At 46.3% G+C, this 26,474-nt stretch overlaps 2 protein-coding genes across 3 annotated transcripts in view; one reads left to right on the top strand and one right to left on the bottom strand.

The window, feature by feature from the left end:
* The window catches only part of LOC127045225 (zinc finger and SCAN domain-containing protein 29-like), a 191,792-nt gene that overhangs the window by 89,643 nt on the left and 75,675 nt on the right, over positions 1-26,474 (bottom strand). The gene's annotated exons all lie outside the window — the stretch shown is intronic.
* On the top strand, positions 13,052-24,276 carry MRPL53 (mitochondrial ribosomal protein L53). 2 transcript variants are annotated; one of them, XR_007772666.1, is made up of 4 exons: positions 13,052-13,161; positions 19,838-19,950; positions 22,479-22,613; positions 23,779-23,874. XR_007772666.1 is itself a non-coding variant. In XM_050941485.1 (3 exons), exons 1-3 carry the CDS (start codon positions 13,070-13,072, stop codon positions 23,904-23,906), a joined length of 333 nt encoding a protein of 110 aa, XP_050797442.1. In that variant the 5' UTR covers positions 13,052-13,069; the 3' UTR covers positions 23,907-24,276. The 2 variants fall into 2 exon arrangements, 1 of the variants encoding a protein (XP_050797442.1); XM_050941485.1 differs by lacking the exon at positions 22,479-22,613 and having other exon boundaries at positions 23,779-24,276.

A 26,474-nucleotide genomic window follows, 5' to 3' on the forward strand; every position in this document is an offset into this window, starting at 1 on the left:
AAAGAGAATTAAATTAATATTAGATCCACTCAGCTCTCATACTATGTTCTCACATCTTGTGTCAAGTCACTTAAGAGACACTTGTTAAGTTTAAAATTTTAATATATATTTTTACTTTGTTACTAACTCTTGAATACAACAATTGCAGAAACATCTAGATTACTTTTGATCACTTTTTTTTGCAGTTCACCAAGCTTGGAATAGATCCTTTAACTTTGGAAACATCCTACCAGGCCTAGGCCCTGTGAGTTTATGCTGCACCTATCTGGAGCTCTAAGGGTTTTACCTCACTACAAATTGACTAGAAACTGGCCTTAAATAGGAGTAAAACTGACACCTTCAAGTCACTTCACAGTATTGCCAATTCCAAATGTTCAAAAATCATGAATCAGTGTCATCAAAAATCATGATATTGGCTTTAAAATCACAAGATTATTTAAAAATAATAGATTTGGTGTTCTTTTTATTTGCCTTCTGCTTTTTGAGCTTTTAGGGTGCACTGGGGTCACATTTTGAAGATTTCTCCAGAAGCCACAAGGGCTAGAAACTTTATTTTTCTTTAAGAATGAAGGCTGAAATCATCACATAGCCACTTGACTCCAGGAGCTGGGGCTTTAAGGAAAACAATAATTGTCATGAGATTCATGACGAAATCATGAGAACTGGCAACACTGCTTTTACTTCTATTTAAAGGCTAGTTACTTAGACACAACACTACAGTGATTGAGATGCAGTTCTCTCTGAAGAATATTTACATGTGCTTAATAACTATATGCTTCATACTTAAATATCTAAGCCATCTTATCCAGGGCTACACATTTTATACACATTGGCTCCAGAACTACATTTTCTGGCATATTATGAACAGTGTTGAGCACACAAATGACGCCCAGTGGATAATACAAATCATGATAATAATTGTCAACTTTATGGACTCTGTGGATGCAATTTCTGTTCTTTGTTCTGGAATTGGCCTGGATATAGCTGAAACCGTAAGAATTTGAGGCATAAACACATCTGATACTTATACAACACTTTCTGATTCCTTCCTTTTCTCAAACTCAGAACAAAAATTGATAAAACAAAATGGTTTTCCGTTAAAATGCAAAATTGTACAGCAGCCATTGCTCTACAGTCCAGCATGGGGAAGAACCTGTCACCCCTTGGGAGTTATGTAATCTTCTCTCATCTGACTCTCATTCTCCATCCTTACTGACCTCTGTGCTTCTTTTCATGCTGTCAACCATAATATCCATCCCAACCTCCTGGAATTGTTTGCAGGAGTCTCAGAGAACTGGTTTTGTTCCCATCTACAAGAGTCGTCTTCTTCTTTTTTTTTTTCCCAGCATGCAGCAGAGAGAGAGGCTGGTCTGATGAATAGGGAGCTAGCGCTGAAGGACCTGGGTTCTACTTCTCCCATAGACTTCAAGTCAGTGCCTTAAGGACAGAGTTTCAAAACTTTTTAGGCACCCAAAGGTGCAGCTGGGCATCTAGGGGGGGTTACAAAGCACCTGACCTTCTAGGCACTTTTGAAAATCCCACTAGGTGCCTAAATACCTTTGAAAATCTGGCCTTTAGTCTGTGTGCCTCAGTGCCTCTTCTGTACAATGAGGATAACAGCACTGATCTACCTCACGGAGGGGCTGTGAGGAGAAATAGGTTAGACCTTGTGAGGCACTCAGATACTACAGCAGTGGTTCCCAAACTTGTCCCGCCGCTTGTGCAGCGAAAGCCCCTGGCAGGCCGGGCTGGTTTGCGTACCTGCCATGTCCGCAGGTTTGGCTGATCATGGCTCTCAGTGGCTGGAAGCGGCGTGGGCTGAGGGACATACTGGCTGCCACTTCCAGCAGCTCCCATTGGCCTGGAGCAGCGAACCGTGGCCACTTGGAGCCGCGATTGGCCGAACCTGCGGAAGTGGCAGAACAAGTTTGGGAACCACTGTACTGCAGTGATGGGGCCACATAAGTACCACAGGTAGAGTGGAAACTTCTCTATATCATCGCTATCCCTTCCCTGGAATTTGGGCCATTATTTTCACCTGTGCCCCCAAATCTCCCCCTTTTCTGAGTGTAACCTTGGCTGAGGGTATGTCTACACTGGAAACTTCAAAGTGCTGCTGCAGGAATGCTTCTGTGGCAGCGCTTTGAAGTGTTTGTGTAGTCATGCGTGAGTGCTGTGTCGGAGAAAAACTCAGTTCTCGCTTTTTGTTTGGGTGCAGCAAAATCAAATACTTTATTCTAACTCCAGCAATTGCAATAGAGGGAGGGAGTGCCCTAGGACACTGGGTCGCCCCAGTCCCGGACAGGTCTCTCAACAAGTAAACAATTACAGCAAGCATTTATACCTTTGTTACAGACAATAACAAGCAATAATACAGACAATAATGAGCAACAGCTGCATTTTGTTTATACATAGGCTATCCTGCTATCTTATTTTCCTCACGTTGGGCGCCAGTCTATGTATTTAATTATCAGTGCAAGGTCGTGATAACTTCTCACACAGTTCTTTCCTACTCGCCTCACACTAACCTGGCTTCTACAAATCTCACGTCATTAGGGTTACAGCTGGCCTAACTCTTGCTAACAGACTGACATGCATTAAGATCCCCTACAAATCCTTGTCAATTCTTTCCCTACTTCCACAGCTAGGAGAGAGCTCTCCCAGAGGTCCTGGTAATCCACCTCCACGAGGGGATTAGCTCCCAGCGCTTGGAGCCTGTCTACACTAGTGCTTTAAAGAGTGCTCAGGGGGGTGATTTTTCATGCCCCTGAGCCAGCAAGTATAAAATGTAAGTGTAGACAAGCCCTCAGAGGGCTTAGTTGTATTTTTTCTGAGTCCCTTGTATTATCTCTAAAACAACCCCTCCTCTCTCCCTCCCTTCCACCCACCCACTTTCTCAGGGATTCTGGTTTTACAGGCTTAACTTCCAGATCCTTAATTTAATCACCTGGCCTTTCTTATCTTAATCACCCTGCCTCTGATTGTAAACAAAATACTGACTCCCTGCCCCAGGCCCACATCTCCTCTGCAGAACTTACATTTCACACTAATTCTGTGCTGTAGTTAGTTAAGAGCCCCACCTGGGAGCTCATACACATCCTGTACGAAACTCAGGGGGAGGCTCCTGCCCCCTCTGCCCACCCTCAAATGGCACCTCTGCTAGGGAGAGAGAAATGACTGGAGCAACACCTGAAGCTGCAGGGAGAATTCCCATCCTTCAGGGAGTGCAGCAAACTTCTAGGGTGAGCCCCATTCAGCTACCCACCTAGAAGGACTCCTAGAAAATCACTGTACAGGCATCCTCAGAGTAAGAAGCTCCTGCTGGCCTTTTTCTCTTTGAGTTGACTTGAGCAAGACATTATTCCTGGGTGTGCTGGAACATTTATTTTCTTTTTGATACCTCATCAGAAGAGACATAAAAAGGCCTGCAAAGGGTGGGATCTCCCTTGCAAGGACTAGAGACTGGGCCCTGAACATAAGCCACCCTGTGTAGATAACTGGGCATTTCCTGGGTCTTCCACTGTCTAAGAAAAACCTAAAGGGACTGATTTACAAGATGGTTCAGATATTCTTCTTTAGCACACTTCCAAGTTTCCTGAAGTGTATTATCTGTGAGATATCCTGTGACGTAGTGTCATTTGTGCTGATATAAGCCATCACCAATGGACACTTGTGCATTGACCTCAGAAGACTACAGTCTTAGAGTGATGTCTTGTGTCTTGGCTCCAGGAAGACAGCACTCTCTCCTGCGGTCTGCCTATCTCTTGCAAAATGTTCTTTTGATATTTCTAAGTACTGAATCTCCAACAAGAATTGTCTGTCTTCTTGGATGGTTGGAGAACTCTGCAGGTAAAGATTAATTTCCTTACAGGATGGGCTGAGCTGTCGTCCACATGTGTTCTGTACATCTCTCCATTCCCTTGGACCTGCTGGATCTTGAGCAGTATCTTCCAATAGTTTCCATACTGAGGATGTGACATCTATTTGAAACTTCTAGCTGTATGGAATTCTGTGAGGGACCAGACCAGCTAGGAATAGCTGTTGGCCTGCTCCCTGACTAACTGCTCTGCTAGGCAACCAATAAGCCCATCTGCACTGCCTTAGAACTCAGAGTGGCCACAGCCCCTGATTGGCGGCTGGTTTAGTGCCCTGCCAGTACGTCTGGCCCCACGGCAGATCAACGGCTGCTCACCACGTACCACACCTATTGCTGTGCTTCCCCTTGTTCCAGTCCCTGCTCCAGCCGGCTTCCAGTCTTCGCTCCTCTCTGGCACCAGACTTCTGGCATTTGGCTTCTGCTCCTTCTGACCCTCATCTAATTTCCTGGACTTTGCCCCTCCTGGACCCAGCTCTAAAACTCTCACTTTCACCACTAGGCCTGACTGTCCATGTTCCAATCAGCAACAAATTCCTCCTTCTTCTCTTCTGTCTGGTGGCCACAGCTTTCCTATCCTCATCTGTCTCAAATCATATAGAATGCTGCTGTGAGATCTTGTCTCTGGTGGTTGTGAACTGCCAGGCCTCCTCTCTGACTTCCTCTCTCACTGATTCTTCTGTGGGCAGCTCCATTCTTCCTTGAACCTGGGGTACTGGTGTTTTCTGAACCTGGCTGTCTAGGAACTCCTCAGCTTCTCTGATCCTTAGTAGCATCTCAACTTGCCCCTCCAATCCAAAAATCTTTTCCTCCAGCACAGCAACCAACTTGCACTTCATGCACAGGAAATCCCTTCTGGCTTCAGGCAGGAGAGAATACATGGCACATCCATTGCAGGTCACTGTCACTGGTCCATCAGTGATGATCTTGATATCACATGTACTACTGAACCTGGAAAGAAAGCCTCACACACATCCTCTCTCAACTCCTTCCAAAACTCTCCTGTTACTTGTCTGTGTTAGTGGTTCTTGAGTTTGCCCACAACTCTTGAGTTCGTAACAAATCTTCCCTGCTTCACTCAGCTCAGCTTTGCCCCTCACCACCAGGGAGTGATTATATAAGAATATAAGAACATAAGAATGGCCATACTGGGTCAGACCAAAGGTCCATCCAGCCCAGTATCCTATCTACCGACAGTGACCAATGCCAGGTGTCCAGAGGGAGTGAACCTTACAGGTAGTGATCAAGTGATCTCTCTCCTGCCATCCATTTCCACCGTCTGACAAACAGAGGCTAGGGACACCATTCCTTACTTATCCTGGCTAATAGCCATTAATGGACTGAACCTCAATGAATGTATCTAGTTCTCTTTTAACCTTGTTATGGTCCTAGCCTTCACAACCTCCTCAGGCAAGAAGTTCCACAGGTTGACTGTGCGCTGTATGAAGAACTTCCTTTTATTTGTTTTAAACCCGCTGCCCATTAATTTCCTTTGGTGGTCCCTAGTTCTTATATTATGGGAACAAGTAAATAACTTTTCCTTATTCACTTTCTCCACACCACTCATGATTGTATATACCTCTATCATATCCCCCCTTAGTCTCCTCTTTTCCAAGCTGAAAAGTCCTAGCCTCTTTAATCTCTCCTCATACGAGACCCTTTCCAAACCCCTAATCATTTTAGTTGCCCTTCTCTGAACCTTTTCTAATGCCAGTATATCTTTTTTGAGATGAGAAGACCACATCTGAATGCAGTATTCAAGATGTGGGCGTACCATGGATTTATATAAGGGCAATAAGATATTCTCTATCTTATTCTCTATCCCATTTTAAATGATTCCTAATAGCCTGTTTGCTTTTTTGACTGCCACTGCATACTGTGTGGATGTCTTCAGAGAACTATCCATGGTGACTCCAAGATCTCTTTCCTGATTAGTTGTAGCTAAATTAGCCCCCATCATATTGTATGTATAGGTAGAGTTATTTTTTCCAATGTGCATTACTTTACTTTTATCCACATTAAATTTCATTTGCCATTTTGTTGCCCAATCACTTAGTTTTGTGAGATCTTTTTGAAGTTCTTCACAGTCTGCTTTGGTCTTAACTATCCTGAGCAATTTATTATCATCTGCAAACTTTGCCACCTCACTTTTTACCCCCTTCTCCAGATCATTTATGAATAAGTTGACTAAGATTGGTCCTAGGACTGACCATTGGGGAACACCACTAATTACCCCTGTCCATTCTGAAAATTTACCATTTATTCCTACCCTTTGTTCCCTGTCTTTTAACCAGTTCTCAATCCATGAAAGAATCTTCCCCCTTATCCCATGACAATTTAATTTTCATAAGAGCCTTTGGTGAGGGACCTTGTCAAAGGATTTCTGGAAATCTAAGTACACTATGTCCACTGGATCCCCCTTTTCCACATGTTTGTTGACCTCTTCAAAGAACTCTAATAGATTAGTAAGGCATGATTTCCCTTTACAGAAACCATATTGACTTTTGCCCAAAAATTTATGTTCTTCTATGTGTCTGACAATTTTATTCTTTACTATTGTTTCAACTAATTTGCCCGGTACTGACGCTAGACTTACTGGTCTGTAATTGCCAGGATCACCTCTAGAGCCATTTTTAAATATTGGTGTTACATTAGCTATCTTCCAGCTGATTTAAAGGGCAGGTTACAAACCATAGTTAATAAGTTCTGCAATTTCACATTTGAGTTCTTTCAGAACTCTTGGGTGAATGCCATCTGGTCCCAGTGACTTGTTACTGTTAAGTTTATTAATTCCAAAACCTCCTCTAGTGACACTTCAATCTGTGACAATTCCTCAGATTTGTCACCTACAAAGAATGGCTCAGGTTTGGGAATCTCCCTAACAACCTCAGCTGTGAAGACTGAAGCAAAGAATTCACTTAGTTTCTCTGCAATGACTTTATCGTCTTTAAGTGCTCCTTTTGTATCTCGATTGTTTAGGGCAGTGGTCCCCAACCTTTTTGTCTGGCCAGCACCAGATGAGGGACCATGGCGGCGGTCGAGCATTTGTTGATATGCCACCGAAATTTGGTGGCATTTCAGTGGCGATGCCTCTCGATGGCATCGCTTGTCGGTGGCAAGTGGCGGCATCGAGAGGTGTCGCTGCTGAAATGCCGCTGAAATTCGGCAGCCTTTTGGCAGATGCTCGACTGTCACCAGGACGCGGGCACATTTAGATGCCCCCACAGGCGCCATGGCGCCCGTGGGCACTGCCTTGGGGACCGCTGGTCTAGGGCCCCACTGGTTGTTTAGCAGGCTTCCTGTTTCTGATGTACTTAAAAAACATTTTATTACCTTTTGAGATTTTGGCTAGCTGTTCTTCAAACTCCTTTTTGGCTTTTCTTATTACATTTTTACACTTAATTTAACAGTGTTTATGCTCCTTTCTATTTACCTCACTAGGTAAATTAACCACTCAGACTTCAAACAGCTGAGCTGATCAAAGCTTCAAGAACATAAGAACTGCCATTCAGTGTGTGACCCTCTAGCCCAGTATCCTGTCTGCTGACAGTGGCCAATGCCAGGCCCTTCAGAGGGAATGAACAGAACAGGCAATCTTTGAGTGATCCATACCCTGTTGTCAGCTCCCAGCTTCTGGCAGTCAGAGGCTAGGGACATTCCAAGAGCATGGTCTTGCATCCCTGAACATCTTGGCTAGTAGCCATTGATGGCCCTATCCTCCATGAACTTAGTTAGTTATTTTTTTAACCTTGTTATAGTTTTGACCTTTACAACATCCTCTGGCAATGAATTCCACAGCTTGACTGTGTGTTGTGTGAAGAAGTACTTCCTTTTATTTGTTTTAAACCTGCTGCCTACTATTTTCTTTGGGTGACCCCTGGTTCTTGTATTATGTGAAGGAGTAAATAACACTCCACACCAGTCATGATTTTATAGACATTTGTCATATCCCCCCCTCAGTCATTTCTGTTCCAAGGACTAGACCCTTGCAGCCTTTAGCAAGGCACTCATCAAAGCCCCCAGGGTTTGCCCAGGGGTCCACAGCCGGTACATAAAGAATAAGCAGAGTCAAACAAACAACCCACAGATAGACCAAATGCACCATTCACCAAGCCCTGCTACCTCCACGCACGAGGCTGCACCTGGATCCACTCCCTCTGAAACTCCCGTTAGCTTCCTCTGTCTGTAATTGATCTTCTGAAGTATTTTTATGAACCTCAGTGGCAAGTCATCTCTTACCTCAGTGGTAAGTCAGTGATCCTCCATGAGAGATAGGGAAGTCATCCCTTCAGTTTGGTGCAGAATTTTAACAAGGGTATCCCAGACGTTCTTACTGCTCTTAGATGGCTGAAACTACACTACAGGGTTATGTCAGCATAGCTATGGCATTGGGCTCTGATAGTATAGTCCCTGTAGTGTAGACATGGTGTGTGTGTGTTTCTCTGCTTCCAGAAAAGACCTGTTTTATACAGCCAAGCTCGGCATTCTGTGCAGCCAGCTGGAAACACTGCCTTTGCACATAACAGGCAGGCATGCAGGGCTTGTTTGGCTCACCTCTCTTCTTTGAGGGCTGCTGCCCCCAGGCAGCATTATGTTTTATTCATACAGAGAGTACCTTGTGTTAGGAATAGGTGTCTGGAATTTAATTACCAGATGCTAAATCCTAGGCCTGTAGCCATCTGTGACAGATGGTCTTGGGGAAATAATCAGGAAAAAAAGATTAAAGGATCCAAGGGAAGGAATCAGCTTAATAGCAGAAAGGAGCCTGAACCAAGATTCCAGAACCAAACATGACCTTTGAAGAAACTGAAGCCAGATCTCAACACTGAAGCGCATGCATTTCTCTATGTAATTATATTACAGAAAGGAAAATGAAAGTGAGAAGTAGTAATGGACAAGGGACAGACCAAAAGAAAAAACTATCAGAACAAGGAAGAGGAAAAAAGAGAAAAAAACATGCTGACAAATCTAGCTAAAATGATAGCTTGCTGCCACTCGTCGTTGGGTAGAAAAGGTTGAATTCATTAAGGGTACATAGTCGCCATTTTGGATTGGTAAAAGGATAATCAGTCCTCCATCTTGGCATCCCTTCTCCTTCAACTTTTCAAGGTTGGCGACAAAAGAAGGAAAAGACGCGAAAGATAGTGTCTCGTGGCAGAAGCTGCCTAGCAACAGAGAACACATATAAGGGAGTGTCACCCTCTGAGGGGCACTCTGTGTCTCTGGATGCTGTAAAAGCAGGTCAACTTAGTGAGGCACAGAAGCCCTCCCACAGAGTACCAGCCTTGCTCTTAGCTAGAGCCCTGAGGGATTAGGACTTGAGGTGAACCAGTAACGTCTACCAAGGTTCCCTTAACTTACCTCCACTCACCTGTTCCATCATCACTTGAGATAGCATTCACATTCAGCATGCAGGATGATGAAATAAAGAATAGAAGACAGAAGAAACCATACTGAAGATCTACTTACCTGTCACCGAAGTTCCTAATTTCCAGTTCCTGTTGTGTTCCTGTTCCTGGCACCTGTCCCTGAGAACCTGGTTCCCGTCTGTGTTCCTGTTCTCCTGTCCAGTGTCTGCACGATATAGTATAGTCCTTGTTGTTCAGTCCTGTGTAAGCAATTGTGTATAGGGTTTGGGGCTCTGGGGTTCAACCCCATTTACATCATTTGTGTTAACAACCAAGCTGTTATTGTGTTATCTTAGTTTTTAGGGAGTCCTAGCCTGCTATTGTTACTCTTAATAAATACCTCCTGACTATTTGCAACCTCAGTGTGCCTTTGTCTTAACTACACAATTGCCGATGATAAATGTGGAGGGGGTAGAACACTGCAGATAGTGCATCTTCTGTAAAGTAAAACCTAGTTCCAACTGTCTCAGGCTAACATCCTTTCCATAATGAGGGTGTGTGAAGGGGCTGAATTGCTGCCTGATGCATACATTGGTTAGATATAAAACTATGGACTGCTAAATTAGTCAATGGGACTACTGTATTTTTCCTTTTGAGAAAGTTTGCCTCTCTAAAATAGTAATTAGAATAAAAATCAATCAGGTTGGGATACCAGTGTTACAGATGTTACAACCTCATTGTTAAAAGTAACTATACTCTAGTTATCACTATACATACTTAAGAATAATTAATCACTTGGTTTCAAATGTGAATCCTTGGAGAATAGTCTCTAGCATAGACATTTCAGAGTTCTCAGATTAACTGCTGGAATGGAAAGGAATGATTCAGGTCCTTTGTGGATAATTTGTTATGAGCTATTCTGGAATCAGATTAAGACACTATGGGTCAGAGTTCAATCTCAGTTACACCTGTGTAAGTCCAGGGTAAGCAGAGACACTGATGGGCTTAAACTGTAAAAGATCAAAACTAAAATTCCTGCTTCTGTTCCATATTCATTCTAGTACTTGGTTGTAACCAAGTACAGAGAAGATCCTCCTTTAAGCAAACAAGATGCCTACAGTCATTTCGTTTGGCTTCATTTCATAGAAAGATTCTATCTTTTTAAGGGAGGAAGAAAGAATATGTCGTATTAAGGTTATCAAACTTATATTTTCCCTTATGTTACTTTAAGTTGGATGGATCACATTCAGGCAGCTAAAAAATTCCTGAAAGGGGGATTTTTTTTATATCTTTCGAAAGTGATAGTTCAAATCTAGGAGGAAAGATAAAACTTTTATAGATTATGACAAAGGCCAACAGGTTGGCTGATTTGCATTATGGAGATGATTGTAGAAGGTTCTCTTTGTCCTGGATTCTGCACAGCAAACTGTACAAATTCCACAGGAAACTGCTATCAAAACACATATAAAGATTATTTCTGCCTTACTTGTTTTGAAATCAACAGGAGTACAGGGTACCCAGCACCTGGCAGAACTGAATTCTTAATAATCAATAAAATACATCCTTTCTTCCGCATTCCCAAATCAAGGTTGATCCATCCTGCTCTAAGAGAGGCTGATAACAAAGTGGGTATTCATCCACGAAAGCTCATGCTCCAATAAGTTTGTTAGTTTATAAGGTGCCACAGAACTCTTTGCCACGTTTACAGATCCAGACTAACAGGGCTACCCCTCTGATATTTGATGGAAATATTGTTACTGATTTGTATTATAATAAAGCAAGAGAAGGATTGTTGAAGTACTATAGTTTGGTTTCACCTTTTAAATATAAAACATTCTATTTGCCCCCTATGTGCCTGATCTGGCACTTCTTACTAAGGCAAATCCTCTTTTAAATCACTGAGTTTTTGCTTAAGAAGTAGGTTTGTTACAATGCTTTCTCTCAGAGACTTATTTTTGCAAAGACAAAGCTATAATAGAAATGAATTTGGAGACAAAGTTTTAAAATACTTCTGAAATTAGTTTAACTATTTAATTTATTGTTTAGGCTGCATCTCCACTAGAAAGATGGAGTTAATTTAGTGACTACATTAAAAAAAAAGAGCTAAAGCTACATTACATCAATAGTTTAGCATTTCCAAGTGATGCCAACTATTCTATTTTGTACATCACTTAATTACTGGGGAAAAAAGCATCAGCAGCACTTCAACCAAGGTAAGAATGAAATACAGTATTGAAAGACTCCCTAGAATTTCACACTGTATTTAAATTTGTTACCAAAGCTGATTTATTCCAAGCTCCCACACCAAAGGTTTGCTAGGATCCCAGTACTCTACCAACAATTTCAGATAGCAAACAACTCCCAAAAACTTTACAAAAGTTGTTTCTGACCTCTACTGTAAAATTGATGAATTGCATTGGCTAAGCTGCATTCCAATCAACTTCAACAGTGTTTGTTTAATGACTTGTGATTTATCTGGTTTATCTTACCTCCTTTTATATATTTTCTAATGCACCTATTTTAAAAAAGTCTTTATTTCCATTTCTATCAGACTCTTCAGTAGGTCTCTTTTCTATATTTTATAATAGTAATGATTCAGATTGCCCTTTGTTTAGTATACAACCATTCTTATAAAAAAGGTTTGTTTAAAAAATTGATAGCTATTATCAGAGGAGGCCAGGCAAACCAAAGCAAGACACAATTCCTAGGAGAAGTGGTGGAAACCAATTGGTACATTTTACAGAAATAGACTCAGATCCTGCAGTGAGCTCTGCATGGATGTATCCATGCTCACACAGCAATGCATTAGAGGCTCAGGGCCATATATGGCCGGGGATATAGATCTTTATATCCTTAACTCCTGCAATTCTAAATTCTATGAAGGCAGAGAAACCTACAAGAAACTACGTTAGGTCCTGATTCTGCAAGTGATACTTCATGTGCCATCTAAGGTTACCAATATTGGTGGGATATATTCCTGGAGGTTTCATCACATGACATAATCTTTAATTAAAAATTAATCTTTAATTCCTGGAGGCTCCAGGACAATCCTGGAGGGCTGGCAATTCTATTGACAACCCACACTGAAGCCAATGAATGTCCATCTGCACAAAGCCAGCTGGAGTGGGGCCCTGTATAAACAAACTACAGGGCACCATTGCAGGGATATATACTATGTTTATAGTTCTACATTTTTGCTCCTGCTGTTTAATAAGTTTGATGAAGAAAAAAGAATAAAAAATGTTAACATGAAAAGAATCAAATTTCCTAACAATTGCCCTGAACTCGAATCTTTGCCCTTTGTCCTGCTCTTCATGTATTTCTGTTCATTGCATTGCACTGTAATGAACGACACCCTGAGGAAGTGGGTATTCACCCACGAAAGCTCATGCTCCAAAATGTCTTTTAGTCTACAAGGTGCCACAGGATTCTTTCCTGCTTTTACAGATCCAGACTAACACGGCTACCCTTCTGATACTTGACACCCGGAGGGGCGCACACTGCCCCGCACCCATTCCACTGCTCCCAGGGCAACATCTGAGTCCGTTCCCAATACGGGGACAATTTCTGTACACGGGTGAAAACGGCTCATTTAAGGCAGCAGCCCCAGCAGCAAACTCCGCCACCCCGCAGCGGGGAGAGGCGCGACCCCGGCCGATGGGAGGGCCCAGGCTGGGAGCACCCCTAGGGCACCAGCAGAGGAGCTCCGGCATCCGGGACCTGCCGCAGCGCCGCGCTCCCGCCGAGCACTACATTTCCCACAGAGCTGCGCGCACCGCAGCCCTCTACGTCCCGCCTTGGCGAAGGGGCGTCTGGGAATTGTAGTCCCGGGCAGAGCAAGGGGAAGATGGCGGTGCCCAAGGCCGCAGTGGTGCTGAGGCACGTGAAGAGCGTCATGGTCCGGTTCTGCCCTTTCCAGACCAACGTGGAAACCACGCGGTGAGGAGAGCTCGGGAGGGCGGCCACCCCCCAATTCCGCCTTCGCACGGGGAGCAGCCCGTCCCCCCCATACCTCCTCACGGGGAACAGCCCGTCCGCCCCCCATACCCTTCTCACGGGGAGCAGCCCGTCCGCCCCCCATACCCTCCTCACGGGGAGCAGCCCGTCCGCCCCCCATACCCTTCTCACGGGGAGCAGCCCGTCCGCCCCCCATACCCTCCTCACGGGGAACAGCCCGTCCGCCCCCCATACCCTTCTCACGGGGAGCAGCCCGTCCGCCCCCCATACCCTCCTCACGGGGAACAGCCCGTCCGCCCCCCCATACCCTTCTCACGGGGAACAGCCCGTCCGCCTCCCCATACCCTCCTCACGGGGAGCAGCCCGTCCCCCCCCATACCCTTCTCACGGGGAGCAGCCCGTCCGCCCCCCATACCCTTCTCACGGGGAGCAGCCCGTCCGCCCCCCATACCCTCCTCACGGGGAGCAGCCCGTCCGCCCCCCATACCCTCCTCACGGGGAGCAGCCCGTCCGCCCCCCATACCCTCCTCACGGGGAGCAGCCCGTCCGCCCCCCCATACCCTTCTCACGGGGAAGAGCCCGTCCGCCCCCCCATACCCTCCTCACGGGGAGCAGCCCGTCCGCCCCCCATACCCTCCTCACGGGGAGCAGCCCGTCCCCCCCCATACCCTCCTCACGGGGAGCAGCCCGTCCCCCCCCATACCCTCCTCACGGGGAGCAGCCCGTCCGCCCCCCATACCCTCCTCACGGGGAGCAGCGCATCCCCCCCCCATACCCTTCTCACGGGGAGCAGCCCGTCCGCCCCCCATACCCTTTTAACGGGGAGCAGCCCGTCCGCCCCCCATACCCTTTTAACGGGGAACAGCCCGTCCGCCCCCCATACCCTTCTCACGGGGAGCAGCCCGTCCGCCCCCCATACCCTTCTCACGGGGAGCAGCCCGTCCCCCCCCCATACCCTTCTCACGGGGAACAGCCCGTCCCCCCCCCATACCCTTCTCACGGGGAACAGCCCGTCCGCCCCCCATACCCTTCTCACGGGGAGCAGCCCGTCCGCCCCCCATACCCTTCTCACGGGGAGCAGCCCGTCCGCCCCCCATACCCTTCTCACGGGGAACAGCCCGTCCGCCCCCCATACCCTTCTCACGGGGAACAGCCCGTCCGCCCCCCATACCCTTCTCACGGGGAACAGCCCGTCCGCCCCCCATACCCTTCTCACGGGGAACAGCCCGTCCGCCCCCCATACCCTTCTCACGGGGAGCAGCCCGTCCCCCCCCATACCCTTCTCACGGGGAACAGCCCGTCCGCCCCCCATACCCTTCTCACGGGGAGCAGCCCGTCCCCCCCATACCCTTCTCACGGGGAGCAGCCCGTCCCCCCCATACCCTTCTCACGGGGAGCAGCGCGTCCGCCCCCCCATACCCTTCTCACGGGGAGCAGCGCGTCCGCCCCCCCATACCCTTCTCACGGGGAACAGCCCGTCCGCCCCCCCATACCCTTCTCACGGGGAACAGCCCGTCCGCCCCCCCATACCCTTCTCACGGGGAGCAGCCCGTCCGCCCCCCCATACCCTTCTCACGGGGAGCAGCCCGTCCCCCCCCATACCCTTCTCACGGGGAGCAGCCCGTCCGTCCCCCCATACCCTTCTCACGGGGAGCAGCCCGTCCGTCCCCCCATACCCTTCTCACGGGGAACAGCCCGTCCGCCCCCCCATACCCTTCTCACGGGGAACAGCCCGTCCGCCCCCCCATACCTTTCTCACGGGGAACAGCCCGTCCGCCCCCCCATACCTTTCTCACGGGGAGCAGTGCATCCCCCCCCATACCTTTCTCACGGGGAGCAGCCCGTCCGCCCCCCCATACCTTTCTCACGGGGAGCAGCCCGTCCGCCCCCCCATACCTTTCTCACGGGGAACAGCCCGTCCGCCCCCCCATACCTTTCTCACGGGGAGCAGTGCATCCCCCCCCATACCTTTCTCACGGGGAGCAGCCCGTCCGCCCCCCCATACCTTTCTCACGGGGAGCAGCCCGTCCGCCCCCCCATACCCTTCTCACGGGGAGCAGCGCGTCCGCCCCCCCATACCCTTCTCACGGGGAGCAGCCTGTCCCCCCCTCATACCCTTCTCACGGGGAACAGCCCGCCCCCCCATACCCTTTTAACGGGGAGCAGCGCGTTCGCCCCCCCCATACCTTTCTCACGGGGAACAGCGCGTTCGCCCCCCCCATACCTTTCTCACGGGGAACAGCGCGTTCGCCCCCCCATACACTTCTCACGGGGAACAGCGCGTTCGCCCCCCCATACCCTTCTCACGGGGAACAGCCCGTCCGCCCCCCATACCCTTCTCACGGGGAACAGCCCGTCCGCCCCCCCATACCTTTCTCACGGGGAACAGCCCGTCCGCCCCCCCATACCTTTCTCACGGGGAGCAGTGCATCCCCCCCCATACCTTTCTCACGGGGAGCAGCCCGTCCGCCCCCCCATACCTTTCTCACGGGGAGCAGCCCGTCCGCCCCCCCATACCCTTCTCACGGGGAGCAGCGCGTCCGCCCCCCCATACCCTTCTCACGGGGAGCAGCCTGTCCCCCCCTCATACCCTTCTCACGGGGAACAGCCCGCCCCCCCATACCCTTTTAACGGGGAGCAGCGCGTTCGCCCCCCCATACCTTTCTCACGGGGAACAGTGCGTTCGCCCCCCCCATACCTTTCTCACGGGGAACAGCGCGTTCGCCCCCCCATACACTTCTCACGGGGAACAGCGCGTTCGCCCCCCCATACACTTCTCACGGGGAACAGCGCGTTCGCCCCCCCATACCTTTCTCACGAGGAGCAGCCCATCCCCCCCATACCCTTCTCACGGGGAGCAGCCCGTCCCCCCCATACCCTTTTAACGGGGAGCAGCGCGTCCGCCCCCCATACCCTTTTAACGGGGAACAGCCCGTCCCCCCATACCTTTCACACGGGGAGCAGCCCGTCCCCCCCATACCTTTCACACGGGGAGCAGCCCGTCCCCCCCCATACCCTTTTAACGGGGAGCAGCGCGTCCGCCCCCCCATACCCTTCTCACGGGGAACAGCCCATCCGCCCCAATACCTTTCTCACAGGGAGCAGCGTGTCCCCCCCATACCTTTCACACGGGGAGCAGCCCATCCACCCCCATACCTTTCTCACAGGGAGCAGCGCGTCCCCCCCATACCTTTCTCACGGGGAGCAGCCCATCCCCTGATACCCCCTCACAGGGAGCAGCCGGTTTCCCCTATACCTTCCTCATGGGGAGCAGCCCATCCCCCTATACCCCTCCTTGCCCCCAAGCCTTTGCCAGATACTGGGACTGGAGGATGGGCTGGATCACTTGATAATTGCTCTGTTCTGTTCATTCCCTTTGAAGCATCTCTCCTTGGCCACTATTGGATGACAGGATATTGAGTTAGGTGCACCATTGGCCTGACTCAGTATGGCCATTCTTATATTTAAGTTAAAATAGCAAATATCATGAGAGTTGGCCAACTTAAGACCCCAGCAAGACCTATGCAACCCCATTGTTTTCAGACCAGTGGTTTGGTGACACCTGTACAGATAATGCTCAAATAAATTTGTTAGTCTCTAAGGTGCCACAAATACTCCTGTTCTCTGTACAGATGTGTTCACTCGATTTGCTCAAATATAATTTACATGAATTTAGCAAACAATTGTTGATGTTGTAAAAGAAGGAATAGAATCTAGTTCCCCCTCTGATGTGCTGTCTTTACTACATTGATGAGAGTAAAATGCAGCAGTGAAAATTACTGTCACTACAATAAGATGATATGATATTTACTATCAGAAAGCAGATATATGTCTGAACACACTGAGGAGGCAATTCTTTAATAGCAAGGTGCCATTTTTTATGAACTTTTCAAAGAAAGATATTGTAATGAAGTTCCACAGGAAAGGTATCCTGTAACAAATTATCAGAAGATGGGTTGAAATACAACTAGTCTGTCTTCTGCTTCTGTGTCGTTGGGTATGTCTACTTTACACTATGTCTGGAAAGTGTAAATGCCAACTTGAGGGGACATATCTGCTGGAGCTGGGACTGAGCTAGCATGCTAAAAATAGAGTGTAGCAGTAGAGGGGATGGAGCTAGTCACACTATGTAGTCTGAGACGCTAAGCATGTGGTGGGTGGGTAGCCCTTCCTGCTGCCACAGCTACACTCTATTTTTGGCACAATAGCTCAGTCCGAGCTAGCATGGGTTAAGTCTTCTCTAGCTAGAATTTGCACCTCCAGCTCAAAGTGTAGAGGTACTTACTAAGGTCTGCAAACATGCATGTGTTTAACTTTACTATGCTAAGCACAGAGGCCCCAATCCCAGAGTCATTGAGGATCCATGTGAGTGCAAGGGTCAGCCCATGTGGAGTCAGCTGTAAGATTAGGGCCTTTGTTATTAGTACAGCCCTACCAAAGTCTCGATCCATTATGCTCAATTTCATAACCATAGGATTTGAAAATTGGTAAATTTCACATTTTTAGATTTTTAAATCTGAAAATTTCATGGTGTTTTAACCATGGGGGTCCCGACCCAAAAAGGGAATGTGTGGGATGGTTTCAAACCTGTTGTGGGGGGGTCATGGAGTTGCCACCCTTACTTCTGTGCTGCCTTCAGAGCTGGACAGAGTAGGGAGGAGGGGGTGCGGAGCTATCTGCAGCCAGGAGAGATACCAAGAGCACCCCTGCAGGGAAAGCGCAAGTTCTGTCCTCCCCAGACCATCAGCTAGGAGCCCCCTTTGCTGGGATGCTCCCAGCAGCACAGGGAAGATCTGATCCAACTCCACAAGCCTTCTCTAGCTGCAGGAATCTCTGGGGCTGCTGTCCAGTTCCAGAGCATCCTGCAGCAGTGGGAGGCTCCCAGAGGTGGCTCTAGTTGTCGTCCCCCAGCCCGCCTCCTTTGCTAGAAATTGATTATTTCATGGTCCATGATGATGTGTTTTTCATGGCTGTGAAATTGGTAGGGCCCTAGTTATTAGTGTTACAATACTTAGAAATAGTGAGGAAAAACACAGTGCTGATATTCTTTGGTAATCAGTTGCCTGAAGACCAAATAATTGTGCTTTTTCCATGACATAACTGCTTTACTAAAGGAACATAAAACACAAATTTGGAGCAGATTTGAGGAGTTATTTTAGGACACACCCGCAGGCATGCATGTGCATGCACACACAGTAATAGAGGTTAAGATTAGAAGGGACAACCAGATCATCTAGTCTGACCTCTATATTATAGGTCGCCGCCACCGCCACCACCACCCAGTGCCTGCACGCTAAACCCAACAACTGAAATTAGACCAAAGTATTGCAGCTTTCATGAAACTAGATACTATGAGCCACAGGCAGGGAATAGGAGAGGCCAAGGTGCACCAGTGTCCAAGACCCTCACAATGCCAGGTAAATGATTAAGTGATTAGAGATACCCAGCTAATCCTGGCAAGTAACCCCATACCCACACACACTACAGAGGAAGGTGAAACACAACCAAGGTCACTGCCAATCAGACCTGAGAGAAAATTCCTTCCTCACTCCATATATGGTGACCAGGTAGACCCTGAGAATATGAGCAAGAACCAGCCAACCAAGCACCTTGAGAGAGAGAGAATGCTTGATTCCGCCTAAGAGCTCTGGCCCACCCCTTCCAAATGAAATTAATAGGTAGCAGGTTTAAAACAAATAAAGGAAGTTCTTCTTCACACAGCACACAGTCAGCTTGTGGAACTCCTTACCTGAGGAGGTTGTGAAGGCTGGGACTATAACATTGTTTAAAAGGGAACTGGATAAATTCATGGTGGCTAAGTCCATAAATGGCTATTAGCCAGGAAAGGTAAAGAATGGTGTCCCTAGCCTCTGTTCATCAGAGGATGGAGATGGATGGCAGGAGAGAGATCACCTGATCATTGCCTGTTAGCTTCACTCCCTCTGGGGTAACTGGCATTGGCCACTGTTGGTAGACAGATACTGGGCTAGATGGATCTTTGGTCTGACCCGGTACGGCCGTTCTTATGTTCCAGTGTCATATCTCCAGCTGTTGCCATCGCTGATGCTTCAGAGGAAGGCAATAAAAATAATCCACAACAGAATACATTGGTATGCATGCAGGAAATCCCTTACTGACTCCTGCAGGTGATTGACTTGTCTTCAAAGGGACCCTGTTAATTGAACTTTGGCCAAAATTTAAATGTCGAAAAACAAATTACACAAACTTCAGCAAATCATTAGAAATGTTACCATGGAGTTGGGGAAAAAATCCAATGGAAACAGATATTTAAACAAAATAGACATTTCTCTGAACTCCAAACACTGAAACATTGACCACCTGAAAGTAAAATTGGTTATAAAGAAAAATAAAACTGATTTGATTGATTGCATTATCCCAGCTCGCAAAAAGAAATGCAGCAAGTAAACAAAATAGTGAAAAGCAAATTGGATTTTAAAATTTCTTTGTAGTAATAATCTGTTAAAATGATCATGAAATCGAGTCTGCACTTATGGAACTCCTTGTAGAACTGGAGCAGTAAATATAAATCCTAATTGGTTTGTATTTTGGTTAGCTAGCAACATCAAACTATGTAAATTAATTGCAGAAATATCTTCTGTATATTCTTACTTAATCTATATTTCTTTAATCTTGTCAGAATATTTCTTGAACATGTAAACAGTAAAAAAGCTCGTGCCTCCAATATCAGCTGCGTAGTGACAACAGATGTAAGACATGATGGATCTGAACCAGTTGTAGACATCATGTTTGGTAAGGAGCTTAACATTCATCTTAAAGGGAATGTAGTCTTTCTAGACTCACACTGGAAGATATTTGTGGTTGTTTCCTGTAATTTGTATTTGTATTGTGGTAGTACCTTGATATCCCAGTTATGGATCAGAACCGTATTGTGTTAGATGTTGTACAAACATGTTTTTGAGCAAAAGTAGGATGGAATCAGTCAGGTTAATGGATATGGAAGGAAATCATAAAAAATTTGGTCTACTGGATTTAGAACTGGGAAGAAAGGGAATGCTGAAAAAAAAAGAGATTGACTTCATTACAAACATAAAGCTCCAGTACTTAAATGAGAGGTCTGCAAGTGGACCCTTGTACCTGTGCAGAGCCCTCTTGAAGTCATTGTGGCTCCATGCTGCCTCAGAGACCTGTCCACCTCTGTGCATCTTGCTTATAATATTGGAGTCGTAGACTTCTCAGTCTTGAGAACTTAAGGTCTGATCCTGCAGCTACTTATGCAGTCATCTGGAATACTGTGTGCAGTTCTGGTCTCCTGTGTTTAAGAAGGATGAATTCCAACTGGGACAGGTACAGAGAATGGCTATTTGGATGATCTGAGGAATGGAAAACCTGTCTTATGAAAGGAGACTCAAAGAGCTTGACTTGTTTAGCCTAACCAAAAGAAGGCTGAGGGGAGATTACTCTCTATAAATATATCAGAGGGATAAATACCATGGAGGGAGAGGAATTATTTAAGCTCAGTACCAATGTGGATACAAGAACATATCAATATAAACTGGCCATCAGGAAGTTTAGACTCGAAATTAGACAAAGGTTTCTAACCATCAGAGGAGTGAAGGTCTGGAACAGCCTTCCAAGGAGAGCAGTGGGGGCAAAAGATGTCTGGCTTCAAGATTAAGCTTATAAATTTATGGAGTGGATGGTATGATGGGATAGCCTATTTTTAGCAATTAATTGATCTTTGATTATTAGCGGTAAATATGCCCAAAGGCCTATGATTGGATGTTAGATGGGTTGGAATCTGAGTTACTACAGAGAATTCTTTCCTGGGTGCTGGCTGGTGAGTCTTGCCCACATGCTCAAGGTTTAGCTGATGGTCATATTTGGGGCCGAGAAGGAATTTTCATCCAGGGCAGATTGTTAGAGGCCGTAGGGGGTTTTCTACTTCCTCTGCAGCATGGGGCACGGGTCACTTGCTGGAGGATTCTCTGTACCTTGTAGTCTTTAAACCACGATTTGAGGACTTCAGTAGCTCAGACATAGGTTACATTTTAAATATAGGAGTGGGTGGGTGAGATTCTGTGGCCTGCGTTGTGCAGAGGTCAGACTAGATGATCATAATGGTCCCTTCTGACCTTAAAGTCTATGATTCTATGAGTTGAGTAACTTGGTCATATGAGCTGTCCCACCTCAGTGGGACTACTCACATGTATAAATGTTTGCAGAAATGGGTCTACAAGATGTGCAGCCAGCTCTGTGGGCTCCTCTAACTTATACTGGAGGTTTCTGTCAACCCCAGAGCAGCCCCGATTTGAGGCACTTTACAAATCGCTTTAATCCACCGTCATTCTCCTCTCTCCTGAGCTTTACCTTCTGTTCTGATGCCTTCTAAGAGGTCCAACAGAAAACCCAGCCCATTAAGTTTTTTCCTTCACTAATGATTATCTATTTGTTTTCCTTTAAACTTTCATATTTTAATCGGGTCAGCTGCCATTTCTAGCGAACAATGCAAAGGTTTTGCTTTGATATGTCAAACATATATATTTTTCAATCAGTGTGTCTACAGTATTTCCTTCTTCATTTATTTCCCATCTTTACCTCTTGCCTGGGTATACTAGAGATGAAGCTCAATGCTGTGCAGAGCCTCTGCCAAAAGCGATTATTTTACTGATGCCAGGAACTACTGCTCTCAGTTTTTCACTTTCCTAAGGTGCTGAGCATGTTGCCAAGGAAGCATTTCCAGCCCTTGCAGCCTGCGAATGCAGGCCCTCTGTCTGGGGATTGGTCCTGCTTTGAGCAGGGGGTTGGACTAGATGACCTCCTGATGTCCCTTCCAACGCTGATATTCTATGATTCTGTGACCAGAACTTGGTAACTGCACAACACAGTGCATTATGCTGCTGGGCTTGCTATAATTTTTTGAGGGATACTGTCAACTTGAAAAATCTAATCACTCTGGAATTTAGGTACAGTTAGTTTTAGGCACTACATTTTGTTCCTAGTTCTCCCTGACAATTGTTAGGTTTTAAAATGAAATTTTCCTAAGTTTTAAAATGTTTGTTCTTACCTGTTTCTGTAGTAAAGACGCACACGAACAGGGTAAACTGATTAACTTGCTTCCTCTTCAGGGGAAACTGAAACTGACTATACACAATATATAGTATAGTTGTAGTTTGTTGGTCTCGGGATACTAGAGAGACAAAGTGGGTGAGGTAATATCTTTTATTGGACCAACTTCTGTTGGTGAGAAAGCTTGTCTCTCTCACCAATAGAAGTTGGTCCACTAAAAGATATTACCTCACCCACCTTGTCTCTTTCAGATGTGGAATCCACTCCCTTAGGGCTGGTTTATACTACACAGGTCGATGTAAGGCAGCTTATGTCAACCTAATTATGTCGGTGTCTACACAACAGCCTTCCTCCTGCCGATGTTAGGCCTTGTCTACACTACCGTGGTAAGTCAACCTAAGTTATGCCACTCTTGAATCGACGTAGCTTAGGTCGATTTACTGTGGTGTCTACACCGTGCTGCGTTGATGGGAGATGCTCTCCCGTCGATTTACCTTATTTTTCTCATTCTGGTGGAGTACTGGAGTTGACTGGAGAGCACTCTGCGATCAATTTAGTAAGACTTTACCAGACCTGCTAAATTGACCCCCGCTACATTGATCACATCAGCATTGATCTCTGGTAAGTGTAGACATAGCCTCAGTGCCGTACTGCACTGTTATAACTCCGCCTGCACAACAGGCGTAAGGCTTATGTCGATGTAGTTAGGACGATGCAGTGTACGGGTAGACACTGTGTTACTTACATGAACTGTTGACAGGAGCCATGAAATTAACAAGAAAGCAGGCAGCTAGAGTCGAGCTTCCCCCAGCTCCCCTGGACAGCTGGGAGGGTGGACTCTGCTCCTGCCTGGGAGCTGGGGTGAGAATGGACTCCACTCTTGTCTAGGAGCCGTGGTGAGAAGCCTAGGTGCCTGGACCCAGCTGTGAGCTCCCCTCCCCCACACCCCCACCCGAGTGGAGGGAGGCTAACACACCGGAAGTCTGTGCGGCAGCCAGGCTCCCAGTAGGGAGCTGCCAGCAGAACGGAGAGACTGGTCTTTCAGCTCTGCACACTACTCCTCTTAGGTCAGTGGAAGTGCTCCTGGTGAGGACACACACCACTGACCCAAGGAGGGTAGTGTGAAACTGTACCACTACAGTAATTACAGCAGTGGCTGTAAGTCGACATAATATAGGTCGACTTACCTTTCTAGTGTAGACATACCCTTAGAGTCCAAGTTTGCTGACTTTCAGAGGATAGTGTGAACTACTTTAGTAAGACATCTGTTCTGAAACTAGATCATATCTGGGGAGCTTTTCCTTATGTTTGGATGAGGCAGTTCAGGGATGGACGCTGTTTTTGTTGTTGTGGGCAGTTAATTTTAATGTGTTCCATGTTCTTAATGTATGGTATGCGCACAGATTCAATGATAATGGGTATATGAAATCACTGAATATTTTTAAGTAAACTGAATGAACTGAGTTTTTACACTGATTTTTAGTTTGAATGTATGCTAAATTGTTTCTTATAACTTTATCACCTCTAAAACTTACAATCTTTCCTTTACAGCTGATGGAGACAGATTGATAATGAAAGGAGCCAACTTGACAGCAGCAGAAATGTTATCGGCTTTCAACTCCAGATGCATAGCAAAAGACCTTAAAGCAGAAGAGAAAACCAAGAAAAAGGGTGCTTGAAGATCAAAGGAACAATTATGCTTAAAATTGTTTAGGCATGTGAAAAGCAGCGAGCAGCTTTTGTCATCAGAACTACATAGGAAACTTCACTAATAACTGACATGAAATCTTAAAAAGAGACATGGACAAAATGCTGGCCAATTCAACATACAGCTGAATGATTCATATAAATATATATTTTGCCTAAGGAAAATATAATGGAGAAGCTAAAATCGTTAACTCTGGCAGGGTCGGCAAGTCTTGTATGCACAAATAAATTCCTCTAGCCATATACACAAACCATCAGTCTCTTGACCATGCACACACTGGATCAATGCCATGCCTATTTGTATATTAATATGAATAATGAAGATGAGCCTAAGAAATTTGTTACAAATGGAAAATTTAAGTTTAGATAGTGTTTTCAGCATACATGCTATGCACTGGTATCCAAAACTTCATTAGATTGTTAAACAACGTTATTGTTTTTAAAGTTAGTCAGTAAATATAAATGTGATGAATAAGTTTAAAATATCTAGATTTGCTGTCACTCAGCTACAATATTTTAGACAAAATTCAGGACAGATTCTACAGTGTTCTACTTGTCTGTCACTAAGTAACTGATTTTGATTCAAGCAGGGCAGGCTTTAAGCCGATTCACCGGAATGGGGCCCCGCGGCGGTGGGGGTTCGCTCCAGGGCTTCAGCGGCATTTCGGCAGTGGGGGATGGGGATTCCGCTCTGGGGCTTCGGTGACATTTTGGCAGAAGATATTTCTGATAGTGAGGTTTTTTTACCCACGAAAGCTTATGCCCAAATAAATCTTGTTAGTCTTTAAGGTGCCACCGGACTTGTTGTTTTTGTGGATACAGACTAACATGGCTACCTCCTGATAGTTTGTAGCAAAGTTCCTCCAGAGGTAAGAAGCAGGACTGAAGACAAAATGGAGAAGCTGCCTTTTATAGTCTCTTGACATGCGATCTGTGCTTCCTTTGTTTCAAACACAAGCTGCCCAGCACATGGCTTGGAAGCCTTAGGGTATGGCTACACTTGCAGCTGTACAGCGCTGGGAGTTAAACCTGTCTTCATACAGCTGAGTAGGGAAAGCGCTGCAGTCTGTCCACACTGCCAGCTGCCAGTGCACTGTTATGGCCACATTTGCAGCATTTGCAATGGTGCATTGTGGGCAGCTATCCCAGCATTCAAGTGGCTACAATGTGCTTTTCAAAAAGGGGTGGTGGGGTGGAGTGTGACAGGGAGCGTGGGGGAAGAGAGAGTGGATTTTTGGTGTGCAGACACTGTGTCAGCATGCTGTCTTTCAAGTTCCAACCCCCCTCCCTCCACCCCTCTCTCACTCACTGAAAGCAAACAGCAGCTGTTTGTTTTTTCTCACAGACCAGATAAGCAGCCCCTCACGGACACGACCCTTTCCTCTTCCCCACCGCCCTTCAAGCAAACATTAGCTGTGGGCCTTCCAAAGGGAGCCCCCCTGCCTGCCTCTACTCATTCACAGCAAACAGTAGCTGTGTTTGTTTTTTTGATAAGCAGCTCCGGGAGCATGGAGTTCACAACAAAACAAAGAGAGGCATCACAAGAAAACAAGGAGAGGAACCATCACTTAAAAGGATTATGGGGAGTTTCCGGAGGTCAATCACTGCGTAATAAGGTTACTCCCCGTTTACACTGGAGCACCAGCATCTCAGCCACTCCGCAGCAGCTGTTAATCCTCTTGGGGAGGTGGAGTACCTGCAGCGCTGTAGCCATGGAGATACAGCGCTGTATGTGCCTTGCCAGTGTGGACGGGGAGTGAATTACAGCGCTGTGGGTGGCTTTTTTTTTGCACTGTTAACTCTCAAGTGTAGCCAAGGCCTCAGAGTTCTTGCCGTAGGCATTTCCCTGCATGCTTTGCTGAGTCATAAGGTGTATCTGCCTTCTCTCAATGGGTCAGCTGTATAGGTGATTGTCTTTAATGGGCCATCAAGCAGGCTAGGCAGTGCTGATGCCAAACTGTCTGGGAGTGTCATCCAGAAGCATAGCACAAGTTTGAAATACAGACATGCATACATATCTATAACCCATAATATACAAAGGTGATACAAACATATAAACAAGATTATCATAGCTGGTAAATTATGACATTTTTGCAGATATCTTACATGGCATGGTTGATTACTTTGTGGGCGTTACCCCAGGAGCAAACATTTGAAATCCTGGTATACCTTGTGCTGAAACTTCTGCAACGGTACCAAAGTGAAGAAAATCTATGTGGGAAAACACCAATAGAATTACAACATATGAGTTGTCTAAGTAAAATTTGCACAAGCATTCCAAATGCTGGTAGCAGATTATGCTTCTATGTAAATAGTTATTTAAAAGAAATTGTATGACACTGTCTTGATGGTTGAACTGTAATATGTTTTTTTAAAAATCCTAAGCATGTGAATAAAGTTAACCATAGGCATAAATATTTGAAGGATTGGAGCCTTAGATTGCAAGACATTCTGGGCAGGGATGTGTCTCTTACTCTCTATTTGCATAGTGCTTAGCCCAATGCAGCCATGATCCTTGTTGAGGCCTCTGTAGTACGGTA

The sequence above is a fragment of the Gopherus flavomarginatus genome, chromosome 2, assembly GCF_025201925.1.
Source record: "Gopherus flavomarginatus isolate rGopFla2 chromosome 2, rGopFla2.mat.asm, whole genome shotgun sequence".
NCBI lineage: Eukaryota > Metazoa > Chordata > Testudines > Testudinidae > Gopherus > Gopherus flavomarginatus.